The following is a 24,463-nucleotide window of genomic DNA, read 5'->3' as shown; positions in this document are numbered from 1 at the left end:
GTCAAAATAACCCAGCATGTGTTCGGTCCAATATTTACCCAGCGCTGGGTTGCCAAATAACCCAAGCTGGGCTGTTTTTAACCGAGCATTTTTGTGTAGAATACTAAATAAACAATAAAACAACTCCTTAATTGCTAAACATCTTCTAAATTGTAAACTGTTAACGCTATCTCATGACCATTTCATACGGATTTTACGAGGTGGCTAATTTGTACAAATTCATACGACCTCATTTGTACGACATTATTTATACGATTTTGTCCGATTTGCCTAGACCCCAGTAACGGGTAGGTTGAGAATTGGGGAACTCTCCAATGATTTAGCCAAAAACGTATGCATTTGTACAAGTGAGATTGCACGAATTCGGACGAATTAGCTTAAAATTGAATATATATATGCATGTTCAACCTTATCCACATACAAAGTGTATTTGTATAGGGTGATATATACAATATAGCAAATGTCAACTGCTCGATTGCTTGTATTGTTGCAAAATTCAAACAATATTAGCACCTAGGGGTGGGCGATATACTGGTAGACACGATTAACCGGTAGAAATTGGTAGAGATTTTCGACAATCATCCTTGTGGCTCATGTGACGTTGCTGTGCTACATGGTCACAAAAACATATCATTTGTATGCATTTTGTAAGCATTGTGGTTTAAAAAAAAAGTGATTTTAAGCCATTAAAATGCAATAAGCAGCGAAAGAGAACTCTTGCAAAATGTCCATCTTTGCAAGTATCCTCATAAACACAGTAATTTAGGTCTTAAATGAAAGCAAACACCTGAGGAAGAAAACATGTGTACAGTATAATGGATCCAGGCTCTTAAAGTGACAGTTGTCTAATATTCCTGCTGTCTGTCATTCACGTTAATCAAACAACAAAAGAAAGAAAATCTCTTTCTGCTCTTGACTAAATCAACTTTTTTAACCCTTAAATACATACCTCAGGTCTTTAGCGACCTGGGATGTCAGTCACTACCCTCCCACACTTATGAGCGGAACTATATTTGCCATCAATATTCTAGCTGTACAGTGGTTGAAAAAACATCCTACCACATGTTAATGTGTGCGTTAGTGGCCAATCTCTGTCTTGGTCATTAGTCTCAATGGGACAGCCTGGTGGAGTGCAATTCCCTCAGATGTTGTAGTGGCAGCTGGCGCACAGATGTTAGAGTCGCCGTCAGGCTATGTGGGTAAAGGGCAGAGAGAGGCTATAGGCAAACCTGCTTTATGTGTGTGTGTGTGTACCCATCATGAAAGTACAGGTGCATTGCGATATGAATACATTTTATAAGAAAGTCTTTAATTATCTGAACTTGGAGACAGACCTTTTTCAGGTAGAAAAAATAACCCAGCCCAGCATTAAAAAAACAGAAGCTTAGTTACAGAAACACTACCTAGCACCTAGGCAAAAAAAAAATATATATATTAAAAAGAACCCAATAAAATGACCCAACAAGATTAACCCAAAATTTGGGTTAAAAAAAAAATAACCCAGCATTTTAAGAGTGCAGAAAAACTATCCAACACCTGAGTAAAAAAAAAATATCCAAAATAATCCAATAAAATGACCCAACAGGCTGAACCCAGCAACTGGGTTAAAAAAAATAACCCAGCATTTTTAAGAGTGTACAAGAATCCAAAGTTATCCGAGTTTCCCTTGTTTTTTTAAGCCTTTTTTTTTTTTTTTTGTTTATAAGTCCCCACAGTGGCTAAATGATGCTGAGATCCAGCTTTGCCACTGAGGACAGTTGAAGGACTCATACACGCACATCACAAAAGGCTGAAAATAGCCAATGATGCTTCAGGCAGCACACAATATTAACATTATTTCAATAATTTTAGTTATTTAGGGCCATACTTACTAAACAGGGCAAATTAGTGTGAGACCACAATCTCATAAAAGTGCAAAGTGAGTGGAAAGTTCTGGGGTGATCTACTGACAATGCACACATTACAAAATATATGTCTGTGTATGTGTGACTGTGTGTGGGTGTGTCGTGCATGACATTTATGAATTTATGGATTTATGACAGTCATATTTAATGTGAGGCTGACAAGTCATCCACCCAGTTTATCAAATCATCCAGTGTGGAGGTTTAGAAGTGTGTCTTTCTTGAGTAAAGTCCTTTAGCTGAGCCTCCAAGCTCTGGAAGAATGGAGAGTGCGCCAGGAACATTAATATTTATAAATGAATACATGCATATGTTAGATTGCTCTGTTTGGGCAAATGAGAGAGATACTATATGTTTCACACTGAGGGAGACACAGAAAGAGAGATTAAATAAAAGGGATGAGGAGAGAGATCTCCTACGGAGAAAACACACTGCCCAGCCCCTCATCCGTTGCCTGAAATATTGTGATTTGTAACTGCCACTGGGAGCTACAGTACAGCCAAAAAGCCACACGAATCAATTCAGTGCTTATAGTGCTGTAGGCTTTGACTCCAAATACAAAACAACCTGATTTATTGTTTAAATCAGTCACACATGCAACCAATGATTTCATTCATTAGGTCAAGAGCAAATAAATGATAGTAAAAGATAGTACTACACTGTCCTAGACCTACATAATCATAATCCAGATGGGACCAGCAGCTTAAAGAAAAAAAGAGAGAACATTAAAGAAAGAGCAGCTCTGTGAACATTACCTAGACTGATCCAGAATTGATTCTGTGGGACCAATTAAATCTGCTAGATGCAAAATACTTTGTACTTCAGTGAATTAAAACAGATGCGGTAATGCAACAACTCATTTTAAGAGGTTATGGGGGACAGAGGTGTTAACAACAAAAGCAAATTAATTTGAGATTCAGGCCCTTAAACATGTATGCTTTGCTAAGCAGTAACCATCTGAATTTTATATTACTGAGGTAATTTGCATGTGCAAAGCGACTCTCAAGACATTTCAGTGAATTATATTTAAATTAAAAAAGAAGTGTTGTGTTTTAGGATGCATGCAAATTATGGCAACTTTTTTGAAGGAATTTACAACATGCAACCTGTCGAGGTTCCTCTCATACTAAATTTAATAGAACTTAACTAGTTAAAATTATATCCTTCAGAGACAGAACTATTTGTTTGAGATGTTAAAGTTAACACAATTATCCAATTAACAGATTCAGATATGTGTGTTTACATCAACTGTAAAATAAAACAAGTTGAGAGAGCTTGAATTAGTAAGAACAAGAAAAGTGTAAATATGTATATATAGCCTATTGTTAAAAATGGAGGAGGACAATCCACTTTCATCCTATGAAATCTGTTTAATTCTTTTCAAAACATTTTTTTTTTTTTCCAATTTAAATTTAATTTGTAAATTTTTCTGGGCTTCTTAATGGACTGTTTTATTAATTAAATTAAATTTGACTGATTAAAAAGCATGTCTATTTGAAATTTATTAAAAGTTTAGCAAAAATAAAAAAAAAACACCTTTATGAAATACATTTTATGTATGTATGCATTTATTTATTTATTATTATTTTTATACAAAATTCTGTGTTTTTTCATGATTCCATTTTAATGGTTTAAATAAATTTAATAATCAAAACAATAAAACAATAATTGTTTATTATTATTTTTTAAAACAGTAATATGGTCCTAGAAATTCCGTGCTTTGTACATTAATTTTTCAGGTAATCAAATTATGGAATAAAATATTACTTTAATTTATCTTTTAACCAAATAAAAATTAAAGAAACCCTTTTTGCAAAATGTGAAGCAGACATACAGATGGTACACAGATAAGTAACATTCACACAAAAAGAGCTTCTGATGTGTTTTCGTGAAAGATGTTCAGCTGCCTTTACCCAGCTACTTTAGTACTTGGAATAATACAGAAAACCGAAATAATGATTTAAATTACACCTGCACCAATTTGTCACAACACACTTGCAACAAAGCTAACTGTTGCTCTCGTCAAAGCAGCAGGCTGAGGTAACACGTCCTCCACCCACACAATTCTACAGCAGAGATCTGTCTATAGTCAGCAGGCTGACTAGCAGACAAGCTCTTTGAAGACATGATATGTAGCAGTTTCAGGGAAAAAAAATGCATGGATGATGTGTCTCTATAAGAAAAAGACAGGGAAATGTCTACTGCAGAATAACAGCCATATTTAACTGTATATGGAGGGATGCGCGGCCATACAATACTCTGATGTAAACAACAGAATATGTTGTTCTGCTAATTTATGCTGTCTAAATCCTGGTTCACTTTGGCCAACCACAAATGCCTTTTGTTCCACAGACAGTTTTTGCACTCTTCTCCAAATGTTTTTCTGGTCTAGCTGATTAGTACAGCCCAAAAAATGACAATAATTGACCATTTTCAGCAGCAATAATCTGAGTTTCATTCAGTTCAGTGGCATTGTTTACATTCAGTACTGACAACATGGCTGATTCGTGACACGTCGTGAAAACACTCTATTGAGTATTGATTACCAACTGATAGTTTTAAGGGGAAAAAAACAAGCAAGCAGCACTCCAAAGACTTGTGTCTGGAACCACATAACAACATCACAAGATCTGCCACTGCTAGATTTGTCCAGGCCTCCATTACAAAATTATAAACTATAAGCAGTGTGACTTGTTTAAGAAGTTTAAGAACAAGCAGCCAGCACCTGTGACATTGCTTTTATACAACAAAGAACTTAATACTGAGTTACTTGCAGAGGTGGTAAGTAACGAATTACATTTACTCGCGTTACTGTAATTGAGTAGCCTGGGTGTCCCCATGCTGCCTTCCGCGCAGCGCGATTTTATTCACGCTGGAAGGTAGCATGGAAACCATGGACCAAATTTTCACCTCAGATAGGGAACCAATCACAGAACGGGGAGGGAGCAGCAAGACGATGACGCCTTCTATGCGACTCACCGAAGCAGTTTGTTTATAACTATGGATCCAGCATGGCAGCAAGTTATCATTCGATGCAGCCGTTCACTTGTTGCGCCTAAAAATGCGTGGAAAACGCTAGGCGCGTCGCTTTGTCCTTTCCAAACCGCTCTGTAGCTTGCGCATGGAAAACGCGAGCGCGTCGCAACCACGTCGCTTCCATTATGCGCGCGCATACCGCGCGTCTACATTTGAAATAACGAACTTTAGCGCGCAAAAGATGCGACATGTGAACGGCCCCTTAGATAGTGTTCTAAGTAGTTTAGAACGCAAGTTTATTTTGAAAAAAGAGCAACTTTTGGCGTTAAACCATCGCTCTGTATACGTCATCCGGTATGATTGAAACGATTGGCTATGAGCTACGCACAGGCGCATTTGATAGACATTCGTAGCGCCCATGGGCTCTGGGCATTCGTAAACCACGCCTCAAATACAAGAAAATGAACATGTGGTTCCCACACCACGAATCATGACGAAGTCATAACGTGGTCTGGCGTTAGCCAGGCTAGTAATTGAGTAGGTTTTTTGTGTACTTCTACTTTTTAAAGTAAATTTTAAATTTTGTAATTTTACTTTTACTCAAGTATGTTTTGATTTAAGTATTGTACTTAACTACATTTTAAATATTATCCGTTACTGAGTAAAAAATAAAATAATAAAATAATAAAATAAGTTAATTAAAAAAAATGTGGAGGAAAGGAGGAGAGATCGTGGCACCGGAAACGTCTCAGATTACGTATGTAACCCTGGTTCCCTGAGGGAACGAGACACTGCGTCCTGAAACGCTATGGGGGAACGCCATTGGCGGGCCGCACTCTGAGTCATAGTCCAACGTCCAATGAGAAACGGGAGTGACGTCACAGGCGCGGTGACGTCATCGACCAGGAAGTATAAAAGCACGTGCGTTTGAAGCCGGCGTCAGCTTCAAAGGAATGAAGCGAGCGCAGCAGGGATGCGGGAATTATGGTCCGAGACGCAGTGTCTCGTTCCCTCAGGGAACCAGGGTTACATACGTAACCTGAGACGTTCCCTTCCGGGAACTCTACACTGCGTCCTGAAACGCTATGGGGAACGAGGTATCAACGCCCCCATAATTTCCGCACCCTGCCTAGTGTCTGCTAGAACAAGGGGGGAAAAGACAGCGTTACAATACAATACAAACCTCAGCCTGGGGAACCTGCCAGGACATGGGTGGTAATACATCTCTGACTGTGGAGCCCACCAGATCAGAGGGAAGAGAGTACCTCGGCCCTCGAGCCCACGAGGTCATGTCGTCCTTCGTCTGGTCTCGCAAGACCGAGAAGGGAAAGTGTCTAGAATACTCACCTGATGAGACACTGTGGTAACTCCGCCTGGTGATCTTGCCAGGACGCGAGTGGTAATACATCTCTGTCTGTGACGCATCACCAGACAAGAGGGATAATGAGCCTCGGCCCTCAGGCACTCGAGGAGAGATGGTGGTCCTTTGTCTGCATTACAGCCAGTACAAGAGGGACTCGAGAAGTGTCTGGTAAAGCTTGCCAGGACACTGGAATTCATCTCTGTCTGTGATCAGTCACCAGACAAGAGGGATAAATAAACCTCGGCCCTCAGGCACACGAGGAGAGATAGTGGTCCTTTGTCTGCATTACAGCCAGTACAAGAGGGACGCAAGAAGTGCCTGGTGATCTTGCCAGGGCACTGGAATTCATCTCTGTCTGTGATCCACCACCAGACAAGAGGGATACCTGAGCCTCGGCCCTCGGGCACACGAGGATAGAGTTCTCGACCGCTGCCTGTCATGAGACCAGTGCAGGGGGAGAAATGCTCCTCGGCTCTCAGGCACGCGAGGAGAGATAGTGGTCCTTTGTCTGCATTACAGCCAGTACAAGAGGGACACAAGAAGTGCCTGGTGATTTTGCCAGGACACTGGAATTCATCTCTGTCTGTGATCAGCCACCAGACAAGAGGGATAAATAACCTCGACCCTTAGGCACACGAGGAGAGATAGTGGTCCTTTGTCTGCATTACAGCCAGTACAAGAGGGACACAAGAAGTGCCTGGTGATCTTGCCAGGACACTGGAATTCATCTCTGTCTGTGATCAGCCACCAGACAAGAGGGATAAGTAGACCTCGGCCCTCAGGTACACGAGGATAGGGGTCTCAACCGCTGCCTGTCATATGACCAGCGCAGGGGGAGAAGTGCTCCTCGGCCTTCAGGCACACGAGGAGAAGTGGTAGTCCATTGTCTGCGTTACAGCCAGTACAAGAGGGACACAAGAAGTGCCTGGTGATCTTGCCAGGGCACTGGAATTCATCTCTGTCTGTGATCAGTCACCAGACAAGAGGGATAAATGAACCTCGGCCCTCAGGCACACGAGGAGAAATAGTGGTCCTTTGTCTGCATTACAGCCAGTACAAGAGGGACTCGAGAAGTGTCTGGTAAAGCTTGCCAGGACACTGGAATTCATCTCTGTCTGTGATCAGTCACCAGACAAGAGGGATAAATAAACCTCGGCCCTCAGGCACACGAGGATAGGGGTCTCAACCGCTGCCTGTCATATGACCAGTGCAGGGGGAGAGGTGCTCCTCGGCCCTCAGGCACACGAGGAGAAGTGGTAGTCCATTGTCTGCGTTACAGCCAGTACAAGAGGGACATAAGGAGTGCCTGGTGATCTTGCCAGGGCACTGGAATTCATCTCTGTCTGTGATCAACCATCAGACATGAGGAACACAGGCCTCGGCCCTCGGGCACACGAGGCAGGATAACACACCACTTGCCTGGGAGGTGCCAGGCCAAGATGGTGGGGATACATCTCCTGTCTGGGGACCTGCCAGACCAGGAGGAACAATTATTGAGGAGAATCATACGCCTTTGTCTGGGGAAATTGCCAGAGCGAAAGGGGTAGAATCTCTTTTCCTTGTTAAAAGGAAAGCGCCTTTTGACCTCTTGAGCCTAGCCTTTTTGCTAGGGCTGAAGGATGACTGAGCCCGGAGTGGCTCTGAGGTCTAGTTCGTAGAATCTGACGAACGTTAGAGGTGAGGACCAACCCGCCGCACTGCAGATGTCCTGGATCGGGACACCTGCCATCAGAGCTTTGGAGGCTGCAACGCCTCGAGTTGAATGAGCCTTGACTCCCATCGGGGATGGGAGACCAGAGGACTCGTATGCAGTAGAGATGGCATCAACGATCCACTTACTGATAGTAGGCTTGGAAGCCGGGCACCCCCTCTTAGGGGGGCCGTAACAGACAAACAATTGCTCTGATTTACGCCACAGGGCAGCTCTGTGGACACAAGTGTCTAGTGCTCTTACTGGACACATCAAGTTATACTTCCTCTGGTCGTGCTCCACGAATGGAGGAGGATAAAACGCTAGCAGCGTTATTGGCTGTGGTGTTACTGAGGGGACCTTGGGTGTGTACCCAGCTCTTGGGTAGAGGAATGCTTTGGCCAACCCTGGGGCAAAGTCAATATAAGAAGGGGCCACTGAAAGGGCCTGCAGGTCCCCGACTCTCTTAAGAGAGGTTAGCGCCAACAGCAGTGCTGTTTTTAGGGTAAGCATCCGATCGGAGGCCTCCTCCAGAGGCTCGAAGGGAGGTTTACACAGCGCCTCCAACACCACAGCTAAGTCCCATGTAGGGACTCTCGGTCTTGCACGAGGCCTCAGCCTGAGTGCACCGCGGAGGAAACGTGAGACCAGGGGGTTTTTGCCCACTGAAAGGCCGCCCTGAAGGGCGTGGTAAGCCGATATAGCCGCCACGTACATCTTCAAGGTGGAGTGAGCTATCCCAGCGGACAAACGAGTTTGCAGGAACTCCAGCACTGTACCAACCGGGCAGTGGACTGGGTCTAAACGGCGTTCATGACACCATGACGCAAACAGGTTCCACTTTAGGCCATAAAGTTTCCTCGTAGAGGGAGCTCTGGATTGAAGGATGGTCTCAACAACCTCAGTTGAGAGACAAGCTTCTATGAGTTGTGCCCCCTCAGGGGCCACACCCATAATTTCCACTTCTCTGGGTGGGGGTGGCAGATTGCGCCCCCAGCCTGAGAAAGAAGGTCCCTCCTGACAGGAATCTCCCACGGAGAGCCGTCGAGGAGGGCGATTATATCCGAGAACCATACTTGGGCCGGCCAGTACGGGGCTACTAGCAGCAGCCGTACTCCGTACCGGCGTACTCTTTCCAGAACTCCCGGGAGCAGAGCGATCGGGGGAAAAGCGTACAGACGAAGCCTCGGCCACGTCTGTACCATGGCATCCAGTCCGAGAGGAGCTGGAGGAACTAGAGAGTACCAAAGGGGACATTGCGATGTCTCCTGAGTCGCAAAGAGGTCCACTTGGGCTTGACCAAAGACTCTCCATATCCGCTTCACCACCTCGGGGTGAAGCATCCATTCCCCGGGCCTCGGCCCCTGCCTCGACAGGACGTCTGCTCCCACATTGAGCCGTCTAGGAATGTGAACTGCTCTCAATGAGAGAAGCTTCCCTTGTGACCACAAGATGATCTGGTACGCCAGCTTGTATAGGGGGCGTGAACGCAGACCTCCCTGGTGGTTTATGTAGTAGACCACCGCAGTGTTGTCTGTGCGGACCAGCACGTGACGGTTTCTTAGGTCTGGAAGGAAATGCTTCAGAGCCAGGAACACTGCCAGCATTTCTAGGCAATTTATGTGCCAAGAGTGATGCCGGTCGTTCCATAGGCCTTGGGTGGAGCGGCCACTCATGACCGCTCCCCACCCGGTGAGGGATGCATCTGTCGCTAGCGTGACGCGGCGGCAAGGAGCTCCCAGCACTGGACCTTGTGATAGGAACCAGGGCTTTTTCCACATGACTAAGGCACGTAGGCAGCGCCGCGTGACCTTGATCTTGCGGAATGGGTTCCCCCTCGGGGAAAACCCTTTGGTTTTGAGCCACCACTGCAGTGGTCTCATGTACAGCAGTCCAAGAGGTATCACGTTGGATGCAGCTGCCATAAGACCTAACAGTACTTGGAACTGTTTGACAGTGAGTAGCAGGCCTAGCTTGACCGCATTTGCTGCAGTAAGGATCGACTCGATCCGAGCAGGTGACAATCGTGCCTGCATCGTGGTCGAATCCCAGATTACACCTAGATAAGTGGTTCTCTGTAATGGAGACAGCACACTTTTCTTGGCGTTGAGTCTCAACCCCAGCTTTTTCATGTGAGCAAGAACAACATCTCGATGTTGAGCCGCTAACTGTTCTGAACTGGCTAGGATGAGCCAGTCGTCTATGTAGTTGAGTATGCGGATGCCCTGGAGTCGCAGTGGAGCCAGAGCAGCATCCACACACTTCGTGAAAGTTCGGGGTGAGAGCGCTAGGCCGAACGGAAGAATTCTGTATTGGTAAGCTTTGCCCCTGAAAGCGAACCTGAGAAACTTCCGGTGTTGAGGAAGGATGGAGACATGAAAGTACGCGTCTTTCAGATCTATCGTGACAAACCAGTCCTCGGACCTGATTTGAGACACGACCTGTGTGACAGTCAACATTTTGAACTTCAGTTTTCTGACTGAGAGGTTTAGCTGTCTGAGATCTAAAATGGGCCGCAGGCCCCCATCCTTCTTGGGAACAATGAAGTACCGGCTGTAGAACCCGGATTCTCTGTGTTGAGGAGGGACCACCTCGATGGCCTCCTTCCTCAGGAGAGTATTTACTTCCTGTTCCAATACCAGAGCCTGCTCGGGGCCTACCAGAGTAGGAAATACCCCGCTGAAAGGTGGCGGCTTGGCGCCGAATTGAATGCAATAGCCTTTCTCTACAGTACGCAGGACCCACATAGAAATATTTGGCTAAAATTCTACTAAGGGAACCAGCCTCTCGAGACTGGTTTCTGGATTTATTTGAAGAGCTACCTCGGTGACCTGTAACAGCGAACTGGCAGGATGCACCTGAAGTAAGCGCTCTGGAAACCCCCGTGGGGGTGGCGAACTCTCTGGTTCCACTACGTTTCCGGGCGGAGAGACCAGAGAATGATGTTCGCGGGAGACTGCCGCGCCCTGTAACACCGGCAGGGTTAGCTGACGAATCTCCTGAGGGCCCCGAAGAGAGGTGGTCACCGTACTCCTCAGAGGCGGTGAAGCACCTAGCTCTTCGAGAGGGGCTGCCCTCATTGGCCCTGTGGTACCGCCATCAGGGCCATTTAGCCGAGGACCTCTTAGACTAAAGCACGACCCTTAGATCGGGCTTAGTCTTTGAAGCCCCCAGTCAGGAGTGTTGCCAATCCCGCCCTCTAGGTCTCACCGGAGGGAAACGGGCTGCAATGCTCCTAATATAAGCCTCTTATGTGAGGAGCTGGTACACGGCTGGGGTTTTTATGCTCCCGTCCAGCAACCCCGACACGTGTGCAATTTGCCCATCAAGCCTGAAGTTATTTTAGGCGGCCTGGAAAGCAAAGACGGAACTTTTAAGGATGATGCCAGGCTGGGTGACAGATAGCTGACTAGCGTCTGTTCAACCCGCGGCATCATCTTTTCTTTCTAGTTTTTCCCCTGATCTAGACAGCTCAGTGTGCAGATCGGGGAAGAACAGAAAGTTCCGCTTTGGAAGTGCTAACTTAGCTACTGCATTAGTCAGCACGTCCAACAGCTCCTCATACCGAGGCGATCAGGGGGGGCGGTTGAATACTTTTGACAACGTTCTCCACATCAACCTCCTCGGAGGAAGATAGGGGAAGTGTTGAAAACTCTTTCTGGATGGAAGTAACCGCATGCGGGCTTCCTTATCCAGTAGGAGATTTACCGATCCACCAGATAGGGAAGGAGATAGGGGATCACCCGTCTCACTACCTCTAGTAGATCTAGCTGCGATCCCCACGAGTGCAGCTGCCGCAGCTCAAGGGCTGACCTAGCGTGCTCCGCTCCCAGCAGACCACACATAGATCGTGTGTATCCCCACCAACAATGAAACGTTGGCAGGGAGGGACACACTTTCTATGTGGCTGCTGAACCGCCTTTCTTCTTTCGTTCTTAAAAGAACGTTTTCCCCCAGGCATACTGCTCAAAATAAAAGTAGTGCAAACTGGCACTGAAAAACAGCAGTATGGGACAGACAGACAATAGACATAGAGCGCTCTCGCTGAATGACAAAAGCTGACGCCGGCTTCAAACGCACGTGCTTTTATACTTCCTGGTCGATGACGTCACCACGCCTGTGACGTCACTCCCGTTTCTCATTGGACGTTGGACTATGACTCAGAGTGCGGCCCGCCAATGGCGTTCCCCCATAGCGTTTCAGGACGCAGTGTAGAGTTCCCGGAAGGGAACTACTGATTGCTTGATGAACAGCAGAACAAACGCAGTGCGCTAACTCAAGAAAGATGGAGACGGACAAGGCACAGTTAGGTAGAGTTACATCTCTCGGTTGCATGCATGAAGCAAACCGTCGCGCTAATGTTACGGTAATAACAAACTTGCGCGTGCCTAATATATAACACTCGTGTATATCAGAGTCGTAGGCACGCATAAGTCCGCTATTGATTTACAAACTATGCGTGCTCTCGGGGCTCTGATCCCTATCGTATTTTTGCGTGAAATTTCAAAACATTTGCCTAGTTGTCCAAATTATTGTCCTGTGAGTGTTTTATAATGGATGCTCACCAATAGAAGAGGAGTGAGGCTCGGTGTTAATGAGCATCAGGCGCGCACTGACAGTTCACTGATCGTGTCTTTGTCGAACCTTCACATCGATGTGGTTCAACAGATTTAGAATGTATTCGCTGTAGTTTGAATTCGAATGTTAATTTTTTAATAGATACTAACAGTAGATATTCAGTCAGTTAAGTTCAAAGGGATAGGTTAGTCAGTACCGCCGCTCCCTATACGCAGAGTACGCAGTCTGCGTAGGGCACCAACTCCCAGGGGGGCACCATCCCAGCTGCTCCAAATAAATCATTTTTATATATTATAATAAAAAATTAATATTAATAATATACATATACAGATAAACAAAAATATAAAAATATAAACGTATATATTGCATTTTACGGTAAATGCAGTGTAGGCTAGTAAGCACACGTGATGACGCACCCTCACCTCTGTTTACGGCTGGCTATTTGGCCAAAAATGATGATAATAATTGATGAACAATATGCCTGAGGTCCTGGAAAGACATCCACAGTCCGGCGCCGAGAGACGAAAGAAAAAAAAAGCCCAAGATGAAGTACATCACTTTCAGGAACGTTCATAATAGGTACTGTGAAACTTTATTTCATTCTGTCGATGTTAATAATGTGTTTTAATGTCGGTAATAATTTCACGACTAACGCATCTTTCTTAATATGAATACAAGCAGATCTAAGTAAACAAAATGACTTAAAATGCATTATATTAAAACACAGATGCAATTATGATTATTGATTAATAATGACCATATGGTGTCATTAAATAACAGTGTTAAAATACATAATCTAATACAAAATTAACAGTTTACATTACAATTTTAATAGAAATGCCTGAAAAGGGCACCAAAGGCCTGGTTAATGCAGTTGTTACACTTACATGATCATCGAATTCCTTGTTTAATATTGACCAAACATTTAATTAAAATATCCACATAATCTTTCCTATCATTTCCTCAACAAAAATATGTGGACATCATAACCCTTGTCTGCTTTATTGTCAAAACTGCCACATGTGTGCATTAAGAGTTTTGAAGTTTCGTTTCTCTCACATCCTTGGTGCAAACAGGTAAAACCACAGAATAAAAATATATTTAAAAAAATACAGACAAATACAAATATTATATATTCTATAAAACACAATTTACAAGCATGGATATGATAGAAATATAGATAAAAAGGCAGATAACCATGGTTTTGCCTTATTATTCTTCTACTGCATGTTATAAAAAAACTCAACATTCAAACAAACTTTAAATTAAAACTTTAAATATACCGTATAACCTTTAAAGAAAACCTCTATTAAATTCTAACTTTTTAAAACTATATATATACAGATTTTAAGCTCCTGAATGCCTTACTAAAGACATTCTTTACAACTTTACAGTACTTTTTCTTAAATAAGTGAACCTGCCTTACCAAACAGGACAACAGGGAGATGCCAAAAGACCACTAACCTCAGGGCCGCTGCTGGCCAAATGGGTGCCCTAAGCAGAAATTTACTTTTGTGCCCCCTCCCCTAAATTTTACGGAAATAAAAATAAAATAATAATTAAAAAAAAAAAAACCTACTAGGGGCCAAAATAGAACTTTATTCAAATAAAAGTAAATACATAAATAAATTGTCTCATTTATAAATTACAATTGTAGCTCTACAGCAAAAAATACAAACTAAAATGACACTTTAAATAAAAAGTGTAGCTGCTAAGTCCCTCTGGATCAATGCTTGATGGTACCACTTCATCCTCTTTCCTAACAAATTTCAATATTGATCCTGCATTAAATGAAGCAGAAGATATTATCTGAAGAATTACTGAGCGCACTTTTAAATAAACAGTTATTTTTGGTCAAAAAGGTAAATAAAGAGCGAAATAGCAAGATCGGTGTAATAAAACAGTTTTATCAACAACAAAGAGTTACCTCCAATGGCTATGATTTTATTAATACAGTTGTCTGATTGATTTAATAGTCTCAGAATCATACAAAAGGAAATTAAGCAGTTTTACTATGATAAAACAAATGTTTTTGTTAATAAAAAATATTTAAAAATAAATACTTTTCTCTTTACTGTGGAAGTAAATAAGTAAATAAATAAGATAATAATAAATAAGAGGACATGTCAGGCATGGGGGGCCTTGCAAAATTGACCGGAGAAGGAGGGGGGCCCTGGAGTAAAAAAGGTTGGGAACCCCTGCTCTACTGAATACACAGTTTATGCCACATTCAGTGGTTGTGATGTTTTAAGTTTTATGGGATCATTTGCACTAAAATTTCCCTACATGATTTATATGGTTATTTAATTTTGAATTGTATCTTATTTATTTGTTTTTATTGCACTTTAATTTGTAAAGTTGTTTCCTCAATTAAAAACAACCAGGTTGAGATTTATATCCCCTTGTCTTTTTTGAATAACACTAGAATCCCCCACCCAGCACTGCTGTTCAAAAAAAAAAAATTACTCAGTAAATTTTTAAATGAGTTACTTTTTACTTTTACTTGAGTAGATTTTTTGACCAGTACTTTTACTTGTACTTAAGTAAAATTTCATTGAAGTAACAGTACTCTTACTTGAGTAGCATATTTTATTACTCTTTCCACCTCTGGTTACTTGCATTTGAGACACAGTACTGTTTACTTTGCCTCAATGAAAATAGCTCAAAACTGGATTGTCTGGCCAAGTGCACTAATACAAACAGTGAAAAGTTGACTGTTGGACTGTTTTATCAGCATTCTTGGAACACCGCTCAACCAATTAAATTCAAGAACTAAAACTAACTTCTATAGGCTACACTGGCTGTTTAAAAATTTTGGGACTGTAATATTTTTTATTGTTTTAAAACTAAGTCATTCAACAAGGCAGCATTTATTTGATCCAAATATAAACTATAGCATTTTGAAATATATAAAACGAATTGCTCCAGAACCTCAGTACTTTTTATGTGACGATACTGTGGTTTTACCCTAATAAGCACAAACTTGCACAGCTCAGCTGAGAAGAGAGACAGGCAAGAAGAAAAATGATATAATGATGGCATGACTGAATGTCACACCATCTTCTAAGGATCAACTCAACCAGCCTATTGCACCTGGCATTATCAGCCTAGCAGATGGATAAAGGTGTTCCTTTCCTTCTTACTGCAAAACTGCCTGTATAAAAATGTATTTATGCTTAATGCATTGACAATTGTTGGTCATGGAATGAGTTTATGAGATAACACATTATCCGATATTGTCAAAAGATTATTAATGAAGTAGAGAATGCAATTAAACAAAACATTTTGAAATAATGTTTAAGATTCCAAACTGTGCATAGCAATATTAAAACTTCCTACAGTACAAGCAAATGTGTTACAAATTTACATGCAACCTGCAACCTCCCATATAGTCCCTAAATAAAAGAGCCATGAATAAGGAATGATAATGGCTCCTCTACAATTGGACCGAGGCCATGCAGAGCACATCTTCAGCCCCAGAGCCAGAGCCACTGCTGCCTGCAGGAATACCAATGAGATTTCGAGGTGCCAGCTACTGGAATCAAAGGCAATGAGATGCAGCCAAAAAAAAATAAAAATAAAAAATTGATAATCTAGAAAATCTTTTAGATGTTATACACTATACACAAGTTCAGGTCTATGAAACATGCTGTACTGCTTGAAGGCACCAAGACCCAGTCCAGCAAGAGCTTCACCTGTGACCACAGTCATCATATTATGCTTTGAAAGGGCTTACACTTTAAGCATTAGTGGTTTCACTTCATTCATTAACATCTGTGATAACCTTCTGATGGAAGAAATGGGCCTGCCACAGATGGGCTTATCCATTTTGAGTGCGGCCCAGTGGCTTCACACCTGAACATATGACCCAAATAGGTATATCTCAGTCTAAACTTCATAGCAGGTGTAGGTGACACATGAATGGCTCTTTGGATATCAGCCGATTGCCTCCCAATTAACTGAGTGGGTGGCAGACAAACTGCTCCATCAGGCAGTGGGAATAAAGAAGCTTCAGACATCTCTGAGATCTATGTGGTGATAGTTGAAGCTGTCTAAACAAGAGACACTGAGAATCTCAAAGCAGTGCAAGTCAGAGGGCATCAAATAGCAGCCGGATGCACTGGACAATCTAGGATCAAGCACAGACACACACACACACACACACACACACACACACATACACACGGTATTCCTATCATTATGGTGAAATTCCATAGGAAAAATGGTATTTATACTGTACAAACTGTATTTTCTATCCCCTTACCTAAACCTTCCACTCATAGAAAACTTTTTGCATTGTGTATGTCTACACAACAGTTTTTTCTGATCCTCGAACCTGATTGTCTGAGAGGAGTGCAGTATTCTAGTGATATCGGAACTCCAACCGTTTCACCGTTTGTATCACTTCGCTTGTGGTATTTCTCGAAGTGTCAGGGGGACACCCAAATCTACTAGTTCTAGGAGTTTTTTTAATGCAAGAATGCACTTGTTTAGAATTAAAATATGCAGTTTGTTAATAAACAATAAATCTATTTGAAAATGTGCTTCAGTGTTTCTGGAGATGTAAGCTCCAGGGTGTCAGTGGCCATTTAGCACTCATGAACCCGCCGAGAGCAGCCTTACCTTGGTCAAATCTTCTGGAATTTGCTGCAGACTCTGATGTCTCTATAGTGGTTAAACATGAGATATAATTTGTTTTGGGTAAATCTGATGGGCAGTCTTTGGTCTCATAAATCTATTATTTGTTCCAGAGCAAATCGTTTTTTGCTAAATCTCATCCTGTTTATGTACATTAAATTCAATGCTGTATATCAAAGCGCTGCCTGTGTACTTCTGACTAAATTGCCTAGCAACTTTTATAATGGCTGTTGTTGTTTATTAAATACTATTATTATTTAAGTAATAATAGTGTTATTTAATACTGTATTTTATATAAATAATAGTAGTATTTAATACTGTTTAGTATTGAGAAACGGTGCATGTGTTTGTGATTTTCCTTACATTGTTCCACCACTAAATGGCTACAAAGAAAGTTATTTTTTATATTTTAACATCAGCTTAACACAGCTAACAAATGCACTGAGCAGCGCTGTCATTAGAAATCACCCTTAATAGATAAAAGGATTAACGTTACGTCAAAGATAACGCTTTTCTCAGCAGCATTCAAACTAATGTTTTATCATGAATATGGGATTGATCTGAAGAATGAATGCTGTATCAGATGCAGGTAATCACACTCACCCATTCCATCTCTTTCCCCTAATACTCTACTACACATAACACAGTGAGCTTTTAATGCAGTAATACAATAAGCTTTTAATGAATCAACTCTATGTTCCTTCGTTACTAGTTCTAAAGTGACATTTTCGAATTAGCAACTGAGCCTTGGGTTTAGCTTATAAACCAGAGGTCTTCAACCCTGCTCCTGGGGACCCACTGTCCTGCAAACTTTATTTCCAACCAGCTTCAGCACACCTGCATGTGTATCTTCAAGCAATCCTGAAGAGCTTGATTAACTGCTTCAGGTGTGTTTGATTAGGGTTGGAGCTAAACTTTCCAGGATAGTGGTTCCTCAGAAGCAGGGTTGAAGACCTCTGTGTTAAACTGTCAAACTTAGTTTTGAATCTGTGGTGGAAAGAAATGGTTCTGCACGCTAGTGGTGTCAAACTGTTATATAAACGCAATATCACACTCATAGACGTGAGATACAGCTGAATATCAGCACGCCGTGATTACCTCTGGCCAAATCACAGCATTGCTGATATCCAGCCATATCTCATGTCTACTTGTGTGATATTGCTTATTTATAAAACACTTCATTCTGGTCCTTGAATATGATTGGACGAGAGAAGTGCAATATTCTAGTGATACAACGAGTGTCATGGCAGATGACCAAATCCACTACAATTTTATAAATAATACAGTTTTTATGTCACAGAATGTAATATAGAATTTGCTGCTGACTCTGATGACTCTATAGTGTTCAAAAATAAGATAATTTGTTTTGGGTAAATCTAACGTGCCGTCTTACTGTAGGTCTCATCAATCTATTATTTGTTTTCCGGAGAAGATAATTTTGGCTGAGGGCAAAATCTCATCTCGTTATATTTTATGTAAATTTAATGCTGACACTCTGTTGTTTCTTATGTATTTACACTAGTGGTGGGCCGTTATCGGCGTTAACGTGCTGCGTTAACGTGAGACTCTTATAGGGCGATAAAAAAAATATCGCCGTTAATCTATTCTCAAAGTTGGTTTGGGAGCTGGGTCTAAACTATGTAAGCTGTGATGACCTTCACCTTGATAGTTTAGCGCGGATGTCTACCTAGCCGAATTGAGTGTATGATGATCCGTGATCCGTACGGACCAAACCGGTTCGGCACGCATGTGATTCGCGGATTAACTGTTAAATTTAACCATCATAGAGTAAAAGTTTATAATTGGCACATGTTTTGTCTTGCCAATTTACCAATTCAAACAATTTAAAAAGGGAACACGCACGCCGACGCACACACCTGAAGAGAGCACGCGCACAGAGAGAGAGAGAGAGAGAGAGAGAGAGAGAGGCGTGATTCACACAGATTGATTCCACTTTAACTTCTTTTTGAACGGAAACACACATACAAAGTCATGTCTTAATACCCGTTTTGGTGTTCTGGTAAACAAAGTCGGTTATGTCTTCAGTGAACCGAAACAGGTGAGAAAGAGATGCGTGCCAGTAGTCGGTACGTGCATTATGCCTTAAAGAGACAGCATCCTATAAATACCTGCAGTGAGAAGCACTAGTTATTTTACAATTAATTATTAAATTTCCGCACCTGAATTCTAGGGTTATTGATTTTATTAGTAACTTTATGTTGTATTCATTTACACTTGATATTTGTGTAATTGTTCTTGTTTTGTTACTGACTTTATTAGTTCAGCTAGTAGTGTTTGCTGTCAATTAGAAGTAGCCTACTTAAAGTAAGCATTCAGTAATTAGTAAAAAACAAACTTTTTTGTTTTGTTTTGTTTGTTTTTTGCTGATCCAAAAAATGATCCGATCCGTGACTCCAAATCCATGATGTGATCCGAATCGTGAGTTTTGTGATCCGTTGCACCACTAATATCCATGCCCTTGCGCATCTGTGTATTAATCTGCAACGCGCACGTCGCGCAGCCTTTTACTCAGAAGTAAGCTACATGCAGTGTGGGAATAGTTGGTTACACAAGTTTGTATAGTTAATTGTGTTGTAAATGCAATTGTCAAGCAGTTTGTGATGCATTTTGGAAACAGGAGATGGGCCCCTGGTCTAATGCGCCACCTGGCTTAAGAAACCCGTTCTCAAAGACTTACTTTTAGTCATTATTTGGTTAGCACACACATTCTGAATGCCTTCAGCAGAATTCAAATTAGCCATTTTAATCTAGATTAATATAGATTAATTCCAAAATTAATCTAGATTAATCTAGATTAAAAAAAAAAAATCTATGCCCACCTCTAATTTACACACTAGTGTTGTCGAACTGTTGTATAAATGCAATATCACCATAGTAGCCGCATGATATGGCTGTATATCGGCACACTGTGATTACCTACGGTACTCTGCCTGTAACTTCTTTTGATATTGCTCATATATGTCTTTGTATTTGTATCAATACAGAACAAGATTGTCCATTCAAATCAATGTGATAAACATCCTAGGACAAAAGTAATCAAAAGGTAGTGTGACTATCACACACAATGTGTATATATCATATATTTTGCATTTGTAATCCGTAATCGACTACAATTTGAAAGTAATCTACCCAGCACAGACTATAAATGAGCTAAGGATAACTGCAAGAAGGAAATGTTTCCAGTCTAACTAGTCATCTTGAAAAATCTTTCATATTTTAAAATGTGCATCTGCCTGGATTCTCTGACTGGCAGTATGCTCATCAAAATCTGCATGTTTTATGCTCTTCCTGTCTTGGTGCTGAGTGGACCACCACCTGCTCCATGTGTCCTTGCCCCGAGCCAAATCAACAGACAACGGACTGTTCAGACACCTAAACACAAATGCAGGACCTCTCACGCTGATGAAAAGAGGCACATTCAAGATGCACAGTATAAATGCAATTCAGAGCACTATGCTGCTTGTTGAGATGAATAATTTAAGTAATTACATAACTTAGGCATGGTCACTTCTATTTAATATTTATTTCAGTGTGACTCCAAAAGACCTTTGTCCACAGAGATCAACAAGTCCTCCAAGACGTTTACCTCCCCTCTGACTAATGACTGACCGGGTGAAGAGATTGTACAGCTCAGCCCTCTTACTTCCCACCTATAGCACGTCTCACTTGAGATAACAGTGGCATCTGTCCAAAACACCCATTTGCATAAGCATTACATTGTGTGTCGAGAGGAGCTTAACACAAATTTCATTAACCTATGGGTTAAAAGAGTCTGCACCTCTAATTTCTCTCCCTGTCAACCTCAGCCACAGAATTCACAGCAACTAGCTTCCATTTTTAAATCTCAATCAGTGGAAAACCAAGGGGGGAAAGCCTTGAGCCTTTATGCTATAATTAGAAATATACAAATTTATTCCTCTCTCAAATACAGTCATGGTTTATCACCTAATCCGCAACAAATACTTCACCTCTAATAACAAAGGACATACAGCTTCAAGGTAAAAGTTAATGAGAGGCTATGATTTTAAAAATCCAATTTAGTTGGACTAGAAAGCTAAATTAGAAATTGTTTAAAATTTTCCTCAGAGCAAACATGAAGTATTGAGGATGTGGTTGTGGTCTAGAGGAACAAAAAGTGTATAAATGTTCGAAACCAATGTAGAATCTGTGCAACAAACATATGATAAATTGTCAAGTTTTACCTATTTATAGACATCTTAACATGTTTACATGAACATTAGAAATTTTCAAATACAGCTGCTAAAACATCTTTGTATATATGTGACCCTGGACCACAAAACCAGTCTTAAGTCGCTGGGGTATATTTGTAGCAATAGCCAAAAATACATTGCATAGGTCAAAATTTTTGATTTTCTTAATCATTAAGAAATTAAGTAAAGTTCATGTTCCATGAAGATTTTTTGTAAAATTCCTACTGTAAACATATCAAAATGTAATTTTTGATTTGTAAAATGCATTGTTAAGAACCTAATTTGGACAAATTTAAAGGTGATTTTCTCAGTCTTTTTGATTTTTTTGCATCCTCAGATTTCTGATTTCAAATAGATGTATCTCGGCCAAATATTGTCCTAACAAACCATACATCAATAGAAAGCTTATTTATTGAGCTTTCATATGATGTATAAATCTCAGTTTTGTCAAATTTAACCTTATGACTGGTTTTGTGGTCCAGGGTCACATATTATAAATGTAAAACTTTTTTTTTTCAAGGTTAAGGCAGTGGTATTTAGTGGTGAGATGAAATATATCATATGAGCTAGATAAAAATGTCTGAGTACTGAAATGTATTATTCCTAACTATACATTAGACATTTTATGCAAATAATCAACTACATGAATAACACTTTGGACATTTTACGTCAACCTCTCCTATGCACATGCACACTGCCAAGTATAAAAGAAAATGTGTAAAAGGCCACTTGTGCTCTTTGAATTGTGTGTGGTAAGTGATTATTCCTGACAGTAATTAAAGGAAGGGAACTCTTGTCACTGAATTGGTACCTTTCAGGACATTCATCAAATTGTGCCTGTGGGTTCGACTTAATTTCTCTTTAAAAAGCATAAAGGAAAATCATCTTTGCACAGAGCCGCTTTGAGTCTTATCTGTAGTACTAATGGCTGTACAACCCAGAGTACAAATTAGTTTAGGAATAATCAGCAGTTAGCTGGGCAGAAATAAGCGATAATTAAACTTTAACCTGAAGGGAAAATCCTCATTTAGATCATACAATGGTTTTTAGCAATGGACAGCTCTATTTTACCCCACTGCCTTGCTCATTAACCTGTTTCTGAGACCCAATAGTAAGATTCAATTGATATATATGAATATATCACAATCAACAATTAATTTTGGTGCACAATCCCATTTAAAGCTACTGAAGATGTTTATTATGGCTTCATTATTATCCTTCATTCAAGGCTATAGCCACAGTGCTGTTTCATTAATACTGACCTTTCCCATAGTTGAAGTGGAGTTTGATGGCTTTGCCTTGGTTGATGTGAAGATATGTGAACCCAATGGCAAACATAAGCAAAACGAGCAGCAGAAGGAGTTTGAACTGCTTGCGGATCTTCTTCAGAGGAAAGCGCATCCTCATCGCAACAACATCACCCACTCAGTGGAAAATTCAGACTTGTGCCTCTTCAGCGTTGATCTTGTACAGCTAGAAATGTCAGAAGATGTTAAAATTATGTTTCACCCGCACAATACTTATTTACAGATTAGTGCTTGCTAATGAACACCTAAAATTGTTACCTTGATGAATGTATCTTTCAGCAATGACATTCTAAACTTCCAAGTCTGATTCCAAGGGTAGGCTATTTATTATAAATGACATTTACACTGCTACATGTTGCTTACGTTCGTTATAAATGTCACAGGCATTTTATTATTGCTTTAATAATGGTGAATACTTACCATAGACGTGTTTTTCTCAGTAAAACTGGCATGTCTAACCGGTGTCACCATAGGAAATGTGTGTGTTGGCTGATGCTGCGCTGTCCTGTGTCTATCTTGACTGCTCACTTGAGTCCAGCCAGAACAATATTAGGTATAACAAGAAGGGCAGCTCATCATTTCTGTTATTAGAAGTGTCAATTCAGGAAAAACACACACACATGATCACAAAATGACGAGTTTAGTGATGCAGCCGTCAAACTTACTGTACACACTCATTTCCTTTTCCATAGGTCTTTATTAACAGAAGCTTTCATCTTAAAGTCCTGTTATTGCCATAAGAGTTTAGTCCAAATCCTCGTTTCAGGCGTGTTATGTGATTATCAGACAGTAGAAGTCTTAAATGATTTGTTTCTCACGGGTTGGTCTCTTGTTTATTGCAAAAGAGCGACGAAGACAAATAAAGCTTTGTAAACAGCAATGAGGCATCGGTGTTCTCTGGTTTTGTCTCGTGTCTCTTCTCGCGCTGGTGTTCACGAGCACGCTTTTGTTTCTTCGGTCTGTTTCACAGACGAAAAAAACGACTGCAAACATATTCGTGTCGTGCCATCTTAAATCCTTGTGTTAAGTGTTTTTCATTTGTCTTAAGTCCGTTTTGTTTTGGTGTTCTCGTGAAAGAAAACTGAAATATTTTCCTCAGCAGCATTAGCGCACTTGTCCGACCGCATCCCATAGTTGCATCCTGGTCTTCATCTGATGGATAGAGGGAGCTCTTACCTTCGTGTGCGCACAGTCACAGTGTTTTACCTTAAGGGCTCAAAAATGATCACTGAACAGTGTTGGATGCTCCTTCATTCTCTTTACACTTTACGTTTAAGATGTACAAGCTCTTAAAGACGTTTACACTATTACACTATTTTAAATAGCCTTCGTTAGTAGGGTAATGCTGTATCTTCATGTACTGTATAGAGGCCAAGTGAGTTACAGGCTTCCGTTCTGCTTATGAATGAACCATTTATACTATTTAGTGTTTTGGGCTATGAAAAAAATAGTCTTAATTCAAACTTGCATACTTTTTTTTATTAATCAAGTGACAATGTGTCTCTTGATCTTATTTGATACTACATTTTAGAATATGTAACGTCAAAAATCTAGATTCTTGGATTAGAACTTGGTTTTAAAGGGCACACTTACATCATCATTTTTTGTAAATAATTTACATACACTATCAGTCAAAAGTTTTTGAACAGTAAGATTTTTAATGTTTTTTTAACAAAGTCTCTACTGCTCACCAAGCCTGCATTTGATCCAAAATATAGAAAAAGCAGTAATATTGTGAAATATTTTTACTATTTAAAATAACTGCTTTCTATTTAAAT

At 40.9% G+C, this 24,463-nt stretch overlaps 1 protein-coding gene across 1 annotated transcript in view; it reads right to left on the bottom strand.

Moving 5' to 3' along the window:
• The window catches only part of b4galnt4b (beta-1,4-N-acetyl-galactosaminyl transferase 4b), a 174,902-nt gene extending 151,100 nt beyond the window's left edge, over positions 1-23,802 (bottom strand). The window contains exons 1-2 of the mRNA XM_073835917.1: positions 23,106-23,802; positions 22,641-22,851 (exon numbers count right to left, since the gene is read on the bottom strand). Of these exons, the coding sequence (XP_073692018.1) occupies positions 22,641-22,785 (145 nt within the window). The 5' untranslated portion in view covers positions 22,786-22,851; positions 23,106-23,802. The remainder of the gene's footprint in view (positions 1-22,640; positions 22,852-23,105) is intronic.
• Between the last annotated feature and the right edge of the window lie 661 nt (positions 23,803-24,463).

The sequence above is a fragment of the Garra rufa genome, chromosome 3 (assembly GCF_049309525.1).
Source record: "Garra rufa chromosome 3, GarRuf1.0, whole genome shotgun sequence".
Taxonomy (NCBI): Eukaryota; Metazoa; Chordata; class Actinopteri; order Cypriniformes; family Cyprinidae; genus Garra; species Garra rufa.
Note: the sequence above shows the minus strand (reverse complement) of the source record. Positions and strands in the feature narration are given on the sequence as shown.